At 49.3% G+C, this 14,830-nt stretch overlaps 1 protein-coding gene across 2 annotated transcripts in view; it reads right to left on the bottom strand.

Annotated features, from left to right (window-relative positions):
• The window catches only part of COL5A1 (collagen type V alpha 1 chain), a 319,312-nt gene that overhangs the window by 140,909 nt on the left and 163,573 nt on the right, over positions 1–14,830 (bottom strand). For both annotated transcript variants that reach the window (XM_075905279.1, XM_075905278.1), the window contains exons 10-11: positions 12,917–12,958; positions 12,571–12,633 (exon numbers count right to left, since the gene is read on the bottom strand). In XM_075905279.1, the coding sequence (XP_075761394.1) occupies positions 12,571–12,633; positions 12,917–12,958 (105 nt within the window). The remainder of the gene's footprint in view (positions 1–12,570; positions 12,634–12,916; positions 12,959–14,830) is intronic.

Below are 14,830 nucleotides of genomic sequence, written 5' to 3'. Positions count from 1 at the left end.
AGGGATCACGATTCGTTTCCCTGCTGAATGGCAGGAGGGACGTTTTCTAGAGTCAGTGGGTGTATTCTCTTCTTGAATGCTTTGGAATTCAGTTCGGATGGCTTGCGCCGCTCAATAAATCGCTGCCGGCCCCCTGCCGTCCGGGTACTTTCATTCACTCGGCATGTTGTGCTTTAATCATCTACTTGTAAAGACAAGACGACAGAAAGAAACTGTTCGCCCCCGAGGGCCCAGAGCCAGGGAAACACACGTTCTGAGCAAGAAAGGATTGGTGTGATCAATGCATGGCAAAAAATCAGGGTAAGGACTGTCTGTCAGCCAGAATACAGCTTATGAACACGTCTAACCTCATGGGAAGTGCTGTCCTTAGAACATAAAAACATAAGAACGGCCAAACCGGGTCAGACCTACGGTCCATTTAGCCCGGTATCCTGTCTGCTGACAGTGGCTCATGCCAGATGCCCCAGATGGAGGGAACACAACAGGTAATCATCACATGATCCCTCCCCTGTCCACCATTTCTAGACAAACAGAGGCTAGGGACACCATTCCTACCCACCCTGGCTAATAGCCACTGATGGACCTAACCTCCATGAATCCATCTAGCTCTTTTTTGAACCCTGTTCAAGTCCTAGCCTTCAACACATCCTCTGGCAAGGAGTTCCAGAGGTTGACTGTGCAAGTTCCAGAGGCTGACTATCCTTCCTTGTTCAGTGCCCTGAGCAGATGGGTGCAACATCCCAGCGATGGTCAGAACAGCAGATCTTTCTGATCACAGGTTAATATATAGCTTGGATAAATGGGAAAGCCCTTGTTCCACTGGCCAAAGTCACATTGTCCAAAGGAGTTTGCTTTCTCCATCTGTTCCTTCCAGTCCACAGTTTCTAGGGACACTAGGATATACCTGGTGCCACTTCCAAGAGGCTCTTCTCTTCAAATCTGCCTTCAATATTTTCTAAGATGATTTCCTCACAGGTTTTCTGCAGCTTCCACTTGCACAGCTGGAAAGCCCTGTGGTTTGGGGCAGCATGAGCCATGGGTGCCATTAGCAGGCATGTCCCTTCCTCCTGCCTTGGTCTACAAGGTTTGGCCACCAGCTCAGGGCAGGGGAGTGTGTTCCATAAACTTAGTGCCAGTCTCTAAACCAGGATGGAGAACTTCCAGCTCCTGGCTTATTTTCAGATAGCTCAAAACAAATCTCCATGCTGGGAGTAAGCCCTGAGCCTCAATGTCCCTGGCAGGATAGAGCGCGAGTTGAGGGGAATATGAGTGAGGTGAGTGGTTTTTTCCTCTTTCTTGCTTGCTTTCTTGTTTCTTACTTGTGTGGCCCCTTGACTGATTTTTCTGTGGGTCAGTGGCCCCCAGATGAATAAAAGAGGTTCCCCACCCTAACTCTAAACATTCAAATAACAAAAGAGCCACTCAGGGTCTGGTATGTTTAAACAAAGAGAAGAAAAGACCTTCAAATGCAAGCACTTTGTTGCAGCACTTAGGGTAAAGCCCTGACCAGGGACTTAATTTTGGGTGAGCCCTGAGGAACTCTTCCCCTGTACCAGTCCCATCTAGCTCTGCCTCTGAACAAAAGTAGGCCAGTCTTAACTGCCCTGCTGGTTGTTGATTGGTCATTTTTCCCTCCTGGTACTTCTAGGCCTTTGGAGGACTGTCTTGTTTGTCATCTGGTCGGTGTGGATTTTCCTTGGACAGGGACTGTCAGGGCACTGATGCCTCCAGCAGAGGGCAGAGAAATCTGGATAGACCTTGCCTGAGGTAGGCGATGCAGAGCTAAATGAGCCAACCAGAATGATGAATAAAATAATAGCAATATACTGAACACTACGGGTGGCTTATATTGATATACAGCCATTGGCGCATTACTTGGATGGACCTGGCTGATCTAAAAACATCTTTTTGTTTCCATGCGAGGATTGGGGAAACGTCTGAGGGTATGTCTACACTACCCTCCTAGTTCGAACTAGGAGGGTAATGTATGCATACCGCACTTGCTAATGAAGCCCGGGATTTGAATTTCCCGGGCTTCATTAGCATAAGCGGGGAGCCGCCATTTTTAAATCCCCGCTGCTTCGAACCCCGTGTAGCGCGGCTACACGGGGCTCGAACTAGGTAGTTCGGACTAGGGTCCTATTCCGAACTACCGTTACTCCTCGTTTCACGAGGAGTAACGGTAGTTCGGAATAGGACCCTAGTCCGAACTACCTAGTTCGAGCCCCGTGTAGCCGCGCTACACGGGGTTCGAAGCAGCGGGGATTTAAAAATGGCGGCTCCCCGCTTATGCTAATGAAGCCCGGGAAATTCAAATCCCGGGCTTCATTAGCAAGTGCGGTATGCATACATTACCCCGCTAGTTCGAACTAGCGGGGTAGTGTAGACATACCCTAACTCAGTAACAGCAAAGTCCCATGTGTGAGCCGTATACAGGAAAAATAATCCTTAATAACAAGATGAATTAAAGATGTTCTGGTGTAACATGGACAGGATTCAATACAGTTCTGGTTGCCCGGCGCTGGTAATTCATCACTTGTCTAGGCACAATCCATTGCATTCCGTGGGGTTACATTTTGTTCTGGACAGAATATTTATTCCAAACGTGGAATGTGCTGGCTGCTCCCAAGTGTAGATGCTGCCTTTCGTTCCTGGGTGCGCAGAGAGAAGTGTCAGAAGATCTCGGGCCTGCTGCCTACTGGCGCCATCCAGCCATCCCACGGGAGAATGGCAGAAGTAAAGGCTACCCGGCCCACTCTGCAGCCTGCTGCATAAATGAACTCAGTGGAGTGGGGAGGGGCATCGTATCTCAAGGGCGGGGAACCTTTTTTGGGTCAGGGCCTGCTGACCCACAGAAAAATCAGTCAGGATCTGGACGCTGAGGGAAGGCAGTGGATGAGAGGGGGACTGAGGTGTCAGCATGGGCTCCCCAGTGCTGGGGGAGGCCCTAAGCCGCAACTGGCCCCTAGGCCTTAGGCTCCCCACCCCTGTCGTACATGTAGAGGTGATTAAAGAAGCAGCTCTAGAGGATAAACAAGGCCCAGTTCAAGGCTGCCCTGCAGATGCACAGCTCTGTCACTTGGGGAAAGGTCCCAGGGCAGAATTCCTTCACTGCCGGGGGGAATTCCAGGCCAGGCTGGGGGCGGGTGGGGAGCAAATGGGGTTAGCAAAGACAGATCAATAACCGGATGACTCCTCAAGTGCTGCCAGCTGCAAGGAACACAGGCCCTTGGACACGAGAGGGCTGTTATGAGGTCATGTCGCACGGCCAAAAAACACCCCGTCAGTCCCAGGATTGTGCCCCTCCCCCAATCTCAGTCACCACGCTGGGTTCTGCCCACGGGCTCAGGGAAGAATGGGAACCACAGTCTCGAACAGGTGAACGTAACAACTCTCAGCCAAGTTCCTGGCTAAGGCCAGGCATGATGGTTGAGCTGAGCGGCGGTGGCATATCAATATCGACATTCTGCACATTCCAAAGCCCGGATCGGTACAGCACAGCCAGTCCTTTCATTCTCAATCATGTCACTGCTACAAGGAACGTTATTCCTGTTCCATCCCCCCAAAAAAAAGAGAGAAAAAGAAATACACCAGGCGTTTCAGTGAGGTGGAGCTTTAACCAAAACCCGCTGGAGAGGTCAGAGGAGGCCAGAAAATCCCAGCCAGATTCCCTGAGACTCAGTATGCTAACAAGCCTTCATTTTTTAAAAAGGGTCCCAACGAGTATTATCACGAGAGATTGCCCTGATGCCCAATAATTCATTTGAATCAATCTTAAAACCACAGCAGTGACACATCCATTGAACTCTCCACCGCTGCCTTTTGCATGTGCATATCGTGAGACTGTGAAGTTGCTACTGAAGACCTGCCGCCAAGGGGTTCCTGCCGTTGCCAGCGGGCAGGAAACCTGAGCATGCCACGTCTGGTATTCCGGCATCTTCAAGCTCAGAGTCTGTCCCAATGGAAGGCAGCCAAGCAAGCGCCTTGCGTTCAAAAATCCCCCTCAGTCACACACTCCAGGCAGAAGCTCGCTGGAGAGGCATTGTGGAAATCACCCATCTTTGGAGAAGGGGACCACCCAGATTGTTACTTCTGATAAATCCCAAGAGCACATGCAGCAAGGAAACCAAAAGAAAATGCCCATCCAGGAAAGATTTTGAACGCAATGCACGAGGCCACAATTTTGCAACGTTGGCCTTAGAGAAGGCTTATGGAAGTTGATGATAGAAAGTGTACAGCCAAAGGAGCAGTCCGGCTCAGGCTCTGCCCTGAGTCCATGCAGGAGATGAAATCAAAGAAGAGTCATGCCACGTAGCCACATCTTCCCAATGGCTGTTCCTCTTCTCTTGCTATATTTCTTCTTATGTTTTCCTTTGTGAACACGTGTGGAGTCATTTCCAGCTGGTGTCCTGGTGCCTGGAGCCAGGCAAGACATAGTAATTAAAGGGAAAGGATTTGGATGAAAGACCAGTTGGCCATGTTTTGCACTGATCTGAGCTCCTAGAGTGAAATTCACTATTGAGCCAAAGAGTCAGCACAAAGCTCATAAACTACTTAGGTCTTTAAAACAGACCTTGCACTGGCTTTCTGCAAAGAGGTGGATTCCACCCCTCTCATATATCAAGTTTATTCTGTTTTTTTCTTAATTTTGAGGCATTAAACCAACAAAAAATGTCAAGAACCAGCTCCCCTACTAACCAAGACCTCAAAAGAAATGTGAGTGTTGGAATCTATTAACTAGCACATTAAGTAGCACACCTATCAACTAGCACAAAGCCTCAAGAAAAACCCTACCGGAAACCTATTCCCCTTCCCTTGCTTTTATCTGGCCAGACCTTGTCTTAGCCCTATCTGCAACCTTTCCTGGTTTGTCAAGCTAGACTTGAAGGGCACTTTTATACTTCCCAGAAGAATAACGCTCTGGAGGTCCATCTTCTGGTGTTGGATTTAGCAGGTCTAGTACAAACTCGTAATTAAATGCTGAAGGCAGCTCCTACCGGCACCCAGTACTCCTCCGTTTGTGAGGAGTAAGGGAAGCCAAAGGAAGCATTTTCTCCCGTGGGTCTTCTGCAGTGTGGACACCACCACAGCTGAAAGTAAGCCAATTCCAGCTACGCACCTCAAGCCAAACTGTGGGGTCTAGTGTAGACCTGGCTGAACAGGCCATGGCTTGGTGTGAAGACAGCCAACAAGATCCATTCACTTGTACTAAAGCTGCCTCGAGGACCGAAGCAGCCAGCTGCTCATGTGAGATGGGGGAATATGGGAAGCAAGGAGACGGCCGACATCTGATGCTGGGAGGGAGACAAATAGCACAGCAAGGTGGGGAGCAGGTTTGGCTGTGGTAGCTCGCGCCACCCTGTTTGTTTTGTAGCCTTCGTGTGCCATCAATATACAACTTCACACTTGAGTGCTTTGTCTGTGGCCCGTTAGACCACCCTGAGGCTATGTCTAGACTGCAAGCCTCTTTCGAAAGAGGTTTTTTCGAAAGATACTTTTGAAAAAGCCTCTTTCGAAAAAGAGCGTCTAGACTGCAAGCGGAACTTTCGAAAAAGCAAGCCGCTTTTTCGAAAGGCAGTCTGGATGCTCTCTTTTGAAAAACCCCTGTTTGCATTCAAGAACACCTTTTTTCGAAAGAGCACTTTCGAAAAAAGTCGTTCTTCCTCGTAAAATGAGGTTTACCACCGTCGAAAGAAAAGCCGCGCTCTTTCGATTTAATTTCGAAAGAACGCGGCTGCAGTCTAGACACAGGTGAAGTTTTTTCGGAAAAAGGCTACTTTTTCGGAAAAAAAAACCCTGAGTCTGGACACAGCCTGAGAGTAAGCCTGATTCTAATCCCATTTATACCACTCGGGTAGCCCCACAGCCAATCATTAAGAAGACAAACATATGGATGCCAGATGCCAGCTATTTTTGCCTAGAGCCAAGTGCTCATATCGTACCCTGCAAAGGCAGATGGCTGGGATTTGTGGGGACTGGAGGATAGGGTCATAATTCAAAATGATCTAGACAAACTAGAAAAATGGTCTGAGCTAAACAGGATGAAGTTCAATAAGGACAAATGCAAAGTACTCCACTTAGGGAGGAGCAATCAGTCTCACACATACAGAATGGGAAGTGACTGTCTAGAAGGAACACTGCAGAAAGGGATCTAGCGGTCATAGTGGACCACAAGCTAAATATGACTCAGGAGTGTGATATTGTTGCAAAAACAGCCAACGTGATTTTGGGATGCATTAACAGGAGCGTTGTGAGCAAGACACAAGAAGTCGTTCTTCTGCTCTGCGTTGATTGGCCTCAACTGGAGTATTGTGTCCAGATCTGGGCACCACATTTCAAGAAAGATGAGGAGAAATTGGAGAAGGTCCCGAGAAGAGCAACAAGAATGATTAAAGGTCTAGAGAACATGGCCTGTGAGGGAAGACTGAAGGAATTGGGCTTATTCAGTTTAGAAAAGAGAAGACTGAGGGTATGTCTACACTACCCTCCTAATTCGAACTAGGAGGGTAATGTAGGCATACCGCACTTGCAAATGAAGCCCGGGATTTGAATTTCCCGGGCTTCATTTGCATAAGCTGGGCGCCGCCATTTTAAAATCCCGGCTAGTTCAAACCCCGTGCCACGCGGCTACACGCGGCACGGAGTAGCTAGTTCAGATTAGGCTTCCTAATCCGAACTAGCTGTACTCCTTATGCAAATGAAGCCTGGGAAATTCAAATCCCGGGCTTCATTTGCAAGTGCGGTATGCCTACATTACCCCGCTAGTTCGAACTAGCGGGGTAGTGTAGACATACCCTGAGAGGGGACACGATAGCTGTTTTCAAGTACCTAAAAGGGTGTTACACGGAGGAGGGAGAAAAAATGTTCTTTTTGGCCTCTGAGGATAGGACAAGAAGTAATGGGTTTAGAATGCAGCAGGGGAGGTTTAGGTTGGACATTAGGAAAAACTTCCTCATGGTCAGGGTGGTCAAACACTGGAATAAATTGCTTAGGGAGGTTGTGGAATCTCCATCACTGGAGATATTTAAGAGCATGTTAGATAGACACCTGTCAGGGATAATCTAGATGGTGCTTGTTCCTGCCGTGAGGGCAGGGAACTGGACTGGATGAGCTCTCAACGTCCCTTCCAGTTCTGGTGTCCTATGATGCTATGATTCCCCCCACCACTTCCTAGATTGAAGCGACAGCACAGTCTGTGGAGGAGACAGGGGGCAATTATACTGCTCTATTAAGTCAACAGAAGTTGTTCTGCCCCAGTGCCCGCTTTAGCAATTAGACCAAAGGGCCTTCCAGACAAATGTGTTCAAGACCCTAAGAAGGAGGTGGTGGGAAATTTCTTCTGCCCGCCATTCACATCCTCGGGACAGTGTTGGGTATTCACTGGATAACAGTGCTGAGGGGAGTAGATGCGTTAGATAGTCTTACAGATCTTCTATGGTGTATTGCCACTGCTGCTCGTTTCGCCTCTGGAGTAACAGAGCAGACTCCAGGAAAATAGACTCTTGTTTTTTTGGCAGATTATAAGCCTTTTGTTTGCTAATTAAGGAGAAAAAAAAACCCAAACAACCTGAGGTTGAAAGACTGGCCATGACTTCAAACACAACAATGAGCCACTGGCAGAGTCTGTAGTTAGGGCTTGTTTTATTTTTGGGTGAACTTTTGGCACTCATTGAATTCGCCCATAATAGCAGTCCTCTGAGCCAATGGCGATCTTCCCCATGACCATAGTGTTGTGTCCATCTACCTCTCTCTTGCCCCCAAGTGCACTCTGCACAGCTCCAAGAAGGCTAACGGCATATTAGGGTGCATTAGAAGGAGCATTGCCAGCAGATCTAGAGAAGTGATTCTTCCCCTTTATTCGGCACTGGTGAGGCTACATCCAGAGTATTGCGCCCAGTTCTGGGCCCCCTTTACAGAAACGATGTGGACGCATTGAAGAAGGTCCAGCAGAGGGAAACACAAATGATTAGGGGGCTGGAGAACATGACTTGAGGAGAGACTGAAGGAATTTGGGCTTATTTAGTCTGCAGAAGAGAAGAGTGAGGGGGGATTTGATAGCAGCCTTCAACATCCTGACGGGAGGCTCCAAAGAGGATGGAGAGAGGCTGTTCTCAGTAGTGACAGATGGCAGAACAAGGAGCAATGGGCTCAAATTGCAGTGGGGGAGGTCTACGTTGGATATAAGGAAAAACTATTTCCTTGGGAGGGTGGGGAAGTACTGGGATGGATTCCCTAGGGAGGGGGTGGAATCTCCATCCCTAGAGGTTTTTAAGTCTTGGCTGGACAAAGCCCTGGCTGGGTTGATTTAGTTTGGGTTGGTCCTGCCTTGGGCAGGGGCTGGACTTGATGCCTCCAGAGGTCTCTTCCAACTCTATGGTTCTTTGACGAGAATCTTGCACGCTACACTCTCCATGTACCGTGGGGAAGACATCTAGAAGGGACCCTGCTATCCTAAAACTCTAACCTTTTGTCAGTGGGATGCAGCCATCCATGCTGTTTTACCCTCCAGTCTCCACTCAGAAAAGACTGTCAGTTGTGCACCACTCAGTAGAAGTAGGAGGTGAGTTTGGAGCAATGGCTGTACTTGGCTAAGGTGGGAACAGTAGTAGTGACCTAACCCTGGTTTGCACTCGAGCTAGGCCAAGAGATCAGAAAGGGCCAAATCTTTCACCCAAACCAAGTGTCTTTAGGCTCATGTTGGTGTAAAGAGAGTTAATCCTCCTGTCCCTGCCTGGCCATCTCCCCGTCTTGGGCCCTGACTTAATGATGGCTTCCTTTCGCGTAGCATGAATAGAATTCTAGCCTCCCTCTTCCTTGCTAAGGAGAAGAGGAGGGGCCCAAGAGGGATTGCAGGGTCTTGGAGGGGGTTAAGACCTAGATACCCCTAAACCCTCAGCCTGGTGCTGTGGCTGTCCGGGACCCCGATACCCGTCCCAGAATGACCCGGGTCTTTGTGAAATAGCCAGTTCCTCTGTTGTACTGCCTTACGCTGAACTGCACGGGGCCAAGATGAAATCAATGGCGTGACAGTGAAGTGACAAAGTGGAACCTTCAGTGGAGGCCCAGCCAATGCCTGCTACCTACGCATGGCTGCCGCTTGCTGGTGCTGGAAATCGGGTGCATGTCATGCAGACACTACTACAGCTCATGCGTCAGGAGACTGGGGTTTCAAGAGTTCTATCCCTAGTTCTTGCTGAATGCGTTGTCTGCCTGTCGCAGGATTGGGCCCAGCCTCAATTGAGACTGCTCAAGTGATGATAAAAGCCGAAAAAACAGCCCTAAGCTGCCCCTGGGCCCTGCAGAAGACAATGAGTGAGAGGGAAAGATGAGGTTTACATGTTAAATCATGGGCGGTGGGTGAAGCTCAAGCCCCACCCCTTCTTCTCAAAGCCACACCCTTTCCCCAAGACCACGCACCTTCAACAACCTTCCCCTCCCCCTCCCCAGCTAAGCCTCACCCAACCCCAGCTCTCAAGCCCAATCTTTCCTGGCCACCTGGAGGGCCAGGGCTCGCTGGACACCATGCACTGTAGGCAGTTTTGGGAAGGCAATGCCTTCCCTTGCCTGCATTGCCCACCACACATGAGTTGAACTACGTTCTTGTGCCCTCAAAGGAGGGTTTGAAAAGATTCTGGGTATGATACTGACTATTTCCTGGACTGGGGAAGGAGCCCACCAGCCTACCCCATCACCTGTTTTGCTCCTTACGTGCAGGCCAATCAAGAGAAAAACAAGATGGATTGTAATGCGCTGTGTTAGGGAATTACTACATTTCCTCTTCCGCTCCATTCAGGAAAAGTCAAGCCTAACAGTCTAAAATTCAGGTATGCCTTACAGCTCTTCAGTGAAAAAAATCCCAAACATTTCCCAATGAAGCAAAATGCAGGACAATGTAGCACTTTAAAGACTAACAAGATGGTTTATTAGATGATGAGCTTTCGTGGGCCAGACCCACTTCCTCAGATCAAATAGTGGAAGAAAGTAGTCACAACCATATATACCAAAGGATACAATTTAAAAAAATGAACAAATATGAAAAGGACAAATCACATTGCAGAACAGAAGGGGGATGCGGGGGGGGTGGGAAGGGGGAGGAAGGAGGATTTCCCAATGAGATTCATTTTTTTTCCTTCTAAAATCTTTCGGCTTGGAAACGCGGTGATTTATTTACTCGGGGTACATGAAATCAGATTCCTGCCGAAGGCCTGTTCTGATTCCAGCGGCTAGAGGCTGCTGGCTACAGTAGTTAGGTTCTAATGACCTCCTTTCAAGCCTTCAGAGAAACAAAAGCAAGTCGCAGTACTCCCAATCCTCCACGAGGTGTCAGACCTAAATTAAGTCTGCAGACATGGCCTGGCTGCATTGCAATGCAGCAGCAGGACTTTGCTGGTTAATTTCCTCCTCCCGGGGGACAGGTGGTAGGGGGAGGCATTTAACTGTGGTTGGGTGATTCAGATGCAAAGCAAACAAAGCAGAAAGGAAGAGGATATATTTTCAGGGTGGCCATTTGAAAGCCTCAATTTCAGGAGGCCCAAATAAGAAACCGGAGGGGAGGGGGGTGGCTGGATTTTCAAAGTTGCTAACCAACTAGAGCGGGGTGGGCAATAATTTTAGATGCGGGGGGGGGGCACTTCAGAAATTTTTGAAGTGGCCCCAAGCTGCCTCAAAAGGGGCAGGGCCTGAGGCAGAAAGGGTGGGGCCACACTTCCATGCTTCCCCACCCACAGACCCTGACTGTCCGGGGTTGTGGGGAGCACGTGAAGTCTTTGCCCCCACCTCCCAAGAGAGAACCACCAGCTGTTCTGAACAGCTGGCGGTTCCCTCTAGGTTCCTGCGCTCGTGGTGGCGGAAGTAGACTTTGCACATGCCCCCTGCCCCCACATCAATCAGTCTCTTGCTCCCTGTCCTTGGTGGGGGAGGACACTTTGCGTACTCCCCCATCCCTTGGGGTAAGGGAGCGGCAGGGAGTCTGTAGGCTCGCTCAACCCGCTTGGCGGGCCAGAGCTGGCCCACAAGTGGCCCTTTTGCCTAGCCCTGACCTAGAGACATTCTGGACCTCAGCTGGGTGCTCAGGGCTTTCTGAAAATGGAGCTGTAGGTGTCACAAGTTGGACTCCAAAATCCAGGAGTCTTGCAGCCTTCAGGAATAAAACATCTCAGGGGCGGGAGGGTGCTTTGCCCAGCAGTAAGTGTAAACAAAATAAGAATCGCAAAGAAAACCACTAACAACCGCATTGATAGAGAACGCGGCTCAGTTGCTCGTGTCTCTCAGTAAGGCAGAAACTCCTGCTGCAAAGGCACAGTATTGCATGAGGAGGATGTTGATATTGGAGGTAATTTGCAAGAAAATAAAACCATTACACAAGAAGAAAAGCACATTCCGGCGAGGCGAGTTATAGGTTCCCGAGTGAAATCCAAGGAAGACCATGGCACGCCCTAGAGAAAGGAACACGATCGACTGCAGGAGGAGTGGTGGAGATATTTTGGCTCCTAATAAGTGGATTCTTTAAGACCCTGAGTCTGAAGTTAACTCCTATTTTTCCTGGGCTAGGAGCCTTCTGTGTGTTTGAATGAAAGTGTTTCACACCTAGAGTCCAGCTCCTGCATCCTCTCCATCCTGCAGAGAAACCTTAATTCTGTATTTACAGCACTGCAGCACCTTCTGAGCTGGCAGAAAACACTGCCTGCTCTCTAGCATCTCAGACAAATGCACACCCTATCTGTGGCCCCTCAAAGCCGCAGGACCTCCTCGTCAACCTGTCCCTGGCTATGCCAAGATGGCAATTTACAAGACCAGGGAGCAGAGATTGGCCGAAGGAGGGATCTGTGACTGAGGGGCCTATTTTTGCTTCTGTATCTGCTCACGCATCCAAGCAGAGTTCCACAGGGTGGCATCCGCTGGGTCCCTCGAGGCCTGCAAGGGGCAGTGGGTGCTGTCCGGGACTCTCCACTCGATGTCCCCATCCGGCTCCCTCATTTTAGCCCTTTGACCTCCTCACCCGTCCCTGTTTTCTCTTTATTTTTCCACAGGAATGATTTGGAGCCTAGTGCTCTTTGGATCTTCCTGGTAAGCTGGGGGGAGGGTCATTTAGATGTGGGCGGGCCAATGCCTGCCCACCTCCCGGACATAAATAGCAGCGTCTCAGACAAGCCATGCTTGCTTCCAAACTGTTCCTGAGACACCACGTAATTACCTGTCCCATAGGAATAAAACACGTGGACAGATGTCAAAGGGTTTCTTTACACTCAGCTTCTTTTTTAAATCTTGAGTTAATTGGCTGCTAAGTCACTTGAGGTCACTGACACATTTGTAAAGGCAAGGCGGTCACTCCAGAAATATTTGTTCCTGGTTCAAACCTTCATCTTTTAACCCAGGCTGAGTTCTTCTAGGGTTACATTCCCCTCTCCCTCTCCCTCCCCCTCCCCTGCCCCGCAAGGCTCAAGTGCAAAAGGCGGTTGCTATGAAGTGCCGCTAAGAACAGCTGTTTGACACCCCAAATCACATTTTAAGGCTCCACGCTACAGAACATGAATGAACTACAGCCACCGCAGATAAATCCATTGTACTTACTCTCTCGCCAGGATCACCCACTGGACCGACGGGCCCAGTAGTCCCCGGAGGTCCTGGAAGACCCTAGTATGGAAAAGACAGGACAAAAAAATTAGGTGCGAGAAAGGAACGTGTGTGGTTATTTGTCCGAGTGTGCGTGCACAAACAGAATGGGAGCTGCTTGTTTATTTTAGTAGAGTAGCTTTGATCTTGAAAGTCTCTGATACTGTGAGGGCAGGAGCCTGGACTTCATGACCTCTCAAGAGGTCCCTTCCAGTTCTAGTGTTCTAGGCTATCCCGGTGGGGCATATGGATATAATAAAGCCCAGAGAAGGACCCAAAGAAGTGTTAAAAAAAAACAACTTACAGCTGGGCCTTCGGGACCAGGTGGTCCTTCGATGAGCATGCCCTGGAAAACAGTAAAAGAGATTGGTGATTAGCAGGACACGTCCCCAGTGCGACATCAGCCATGGATCTCAAACATCAAGCAGTCATGTCACTTCTTAGCTAACCCCGACTTCCGCGGCTCACGTGCCCAGCAGGTGTGAGAGCATCCTGCTCCTGAATAGCTTCCCCCCGTCTCACCTGAGTCAATTACAAGCCCATTGCTATGGGCACTCCACATACATTGAAAAGCAAAATGCCAACAAGTTCAGCCCACACCAGGTGCAACTCAAAGCCAAGATCCTAATACCCTTCCCAGACTCGCACCGGATGACAGCCGAATCCTCGCTTATCTTAGCAAAACGAAGCAGTGCTGGAGTATCCCTTTGCTCAAAATGCTCCCTCTAGTGCCAATCAAAATCTATGGCATTTCCAGGGGTTTTTAAATGTCTTTATGCAGTGATTTCCTGAGTGGACTTATGAGATCATTGTGCGGGTACCATGCCAGGATAACGTTCTCTCATTTTTTTTAAACAATTAAATATTTAGTTATTCCTTTAACTGGTGGACATGTTGTGCTCAATGGGATTTTTTTAAGGGAGATGGAGGGACGATAGGAAAGAAACTTTCTAATGAAAGAGTCAGAAGCGTGGCTGCAGGGCAGTTTAGGGAAAAGGACCTATAGGGAAACGGACTAGGAATACAGGTACACAAGGCTCCATGGCTCAAGCTACATCCTTCCATCGCTGGGCCACTGATGGAGTTCAATGTAATCCAGCAATGTGCCCACATTCCAAGCAGCAGTTTCACCTCTCGCCCGCTAATTTGCAGCCAACAGAGTCAGTACTCCTCCAGCCTGAAATCAGCCCATAAAAGTCAGCAAATGTCAAATTGACTCAGTGAGGAGAAGCCTGGGAAGCAGCCAGCCCAGGGATCGAGTTACGCTTCCCTCTCGGAGGAGGGTGGTCTCCCCGGGTCAGGGTTGAAGCGAAGGCCAGGCAGCGAAGCGGATCCGGTGGAAGAGGGGGTCTGACGTCACCCCAGCTGCCTGTGTCCTACCCAGTGGAAAAGGCAGAGCGGAGTGAAACTGTCAGGGAGTCTTGCCCCAATTCCCGCACTCCTCCAGCACCCCCAGGAGAGAAAACACATCAAACTATACTGGTCCCCCAGTGGGATACATGCTCACACACGTCCCCTTTGCAGCCATATCTCTTGGCTTGCACAAACTTTTTTTTTTTTTTTTTTTTTTTTACAAATGCTTCCCATTTCTAGCTTCTTTAAGGGCTAGTTTCTGGCTTGTTTGGATATACAATGGCCCAATACTCTGAGGCTCCAGTGAAATCAATGCACTTGTGCCAATATACATTAGTGCAGAATTTGCTTCATGGACCATAGCCTACAGCAATTTAACATCATTGTTCCGCTGCAGTAGATGTACATGGGCGTGAGAATAGACTCATGCATGGCATTCATTTGTCTTGAGGTAGGACAGTGAAATTTTCCCCCTAGGGGGGAGGATAAGGCGGGGAACTCGCTAAGCGGCATGAAACCGAATCGCACCGCTCCAAAATCTGGGGACACGATGCCGCCGGCTTTGGAAGAGATGCGCCCAGGAGTTTTATGGCAAGCAACAGGCAAGGAGCAGGAAAATAAAACAGTAGTTAAAAATACCAGGGATGAGGCTGGTGGTGCTAGGAACAGTCTGAGCAATGGGATAACTGGCCAAAGGATGGAGGGAGGCGGAAAGAGAGAAATGCCCCGGGACCCAGCATGAGAGAGCGAGATGCGAACCTTCCCCTGCCCACACATTCCTGGCACTCTTCCCTGGTGTGCCAGGAGATGGCAGCTGTTTGCAAGGCAAGGCAGGTTTAAGACACTTAGCCTTGGGGTGACAAGT

Source organism: Pelodiscus sinensis, chromosome 22, assembly GCF_049634645.1.
Source record: "Pelodiscus sinensis isolate JC-2024 chromosome 22, ASM4963464v1, whole genome shotgun sequence".
In the NCBI taxonomy this organism is placed as follows: Eukaryota; Metazoa; Chordata; order Testudines; family Trionychidae; genus Pelodiscus; species Pelodiscus sinensis.
The sequence above is the reverse complement of the archived record's forward strand: the minus strand, read 5'-3'. Positions and strand labels throughout refer to the sequence as shown.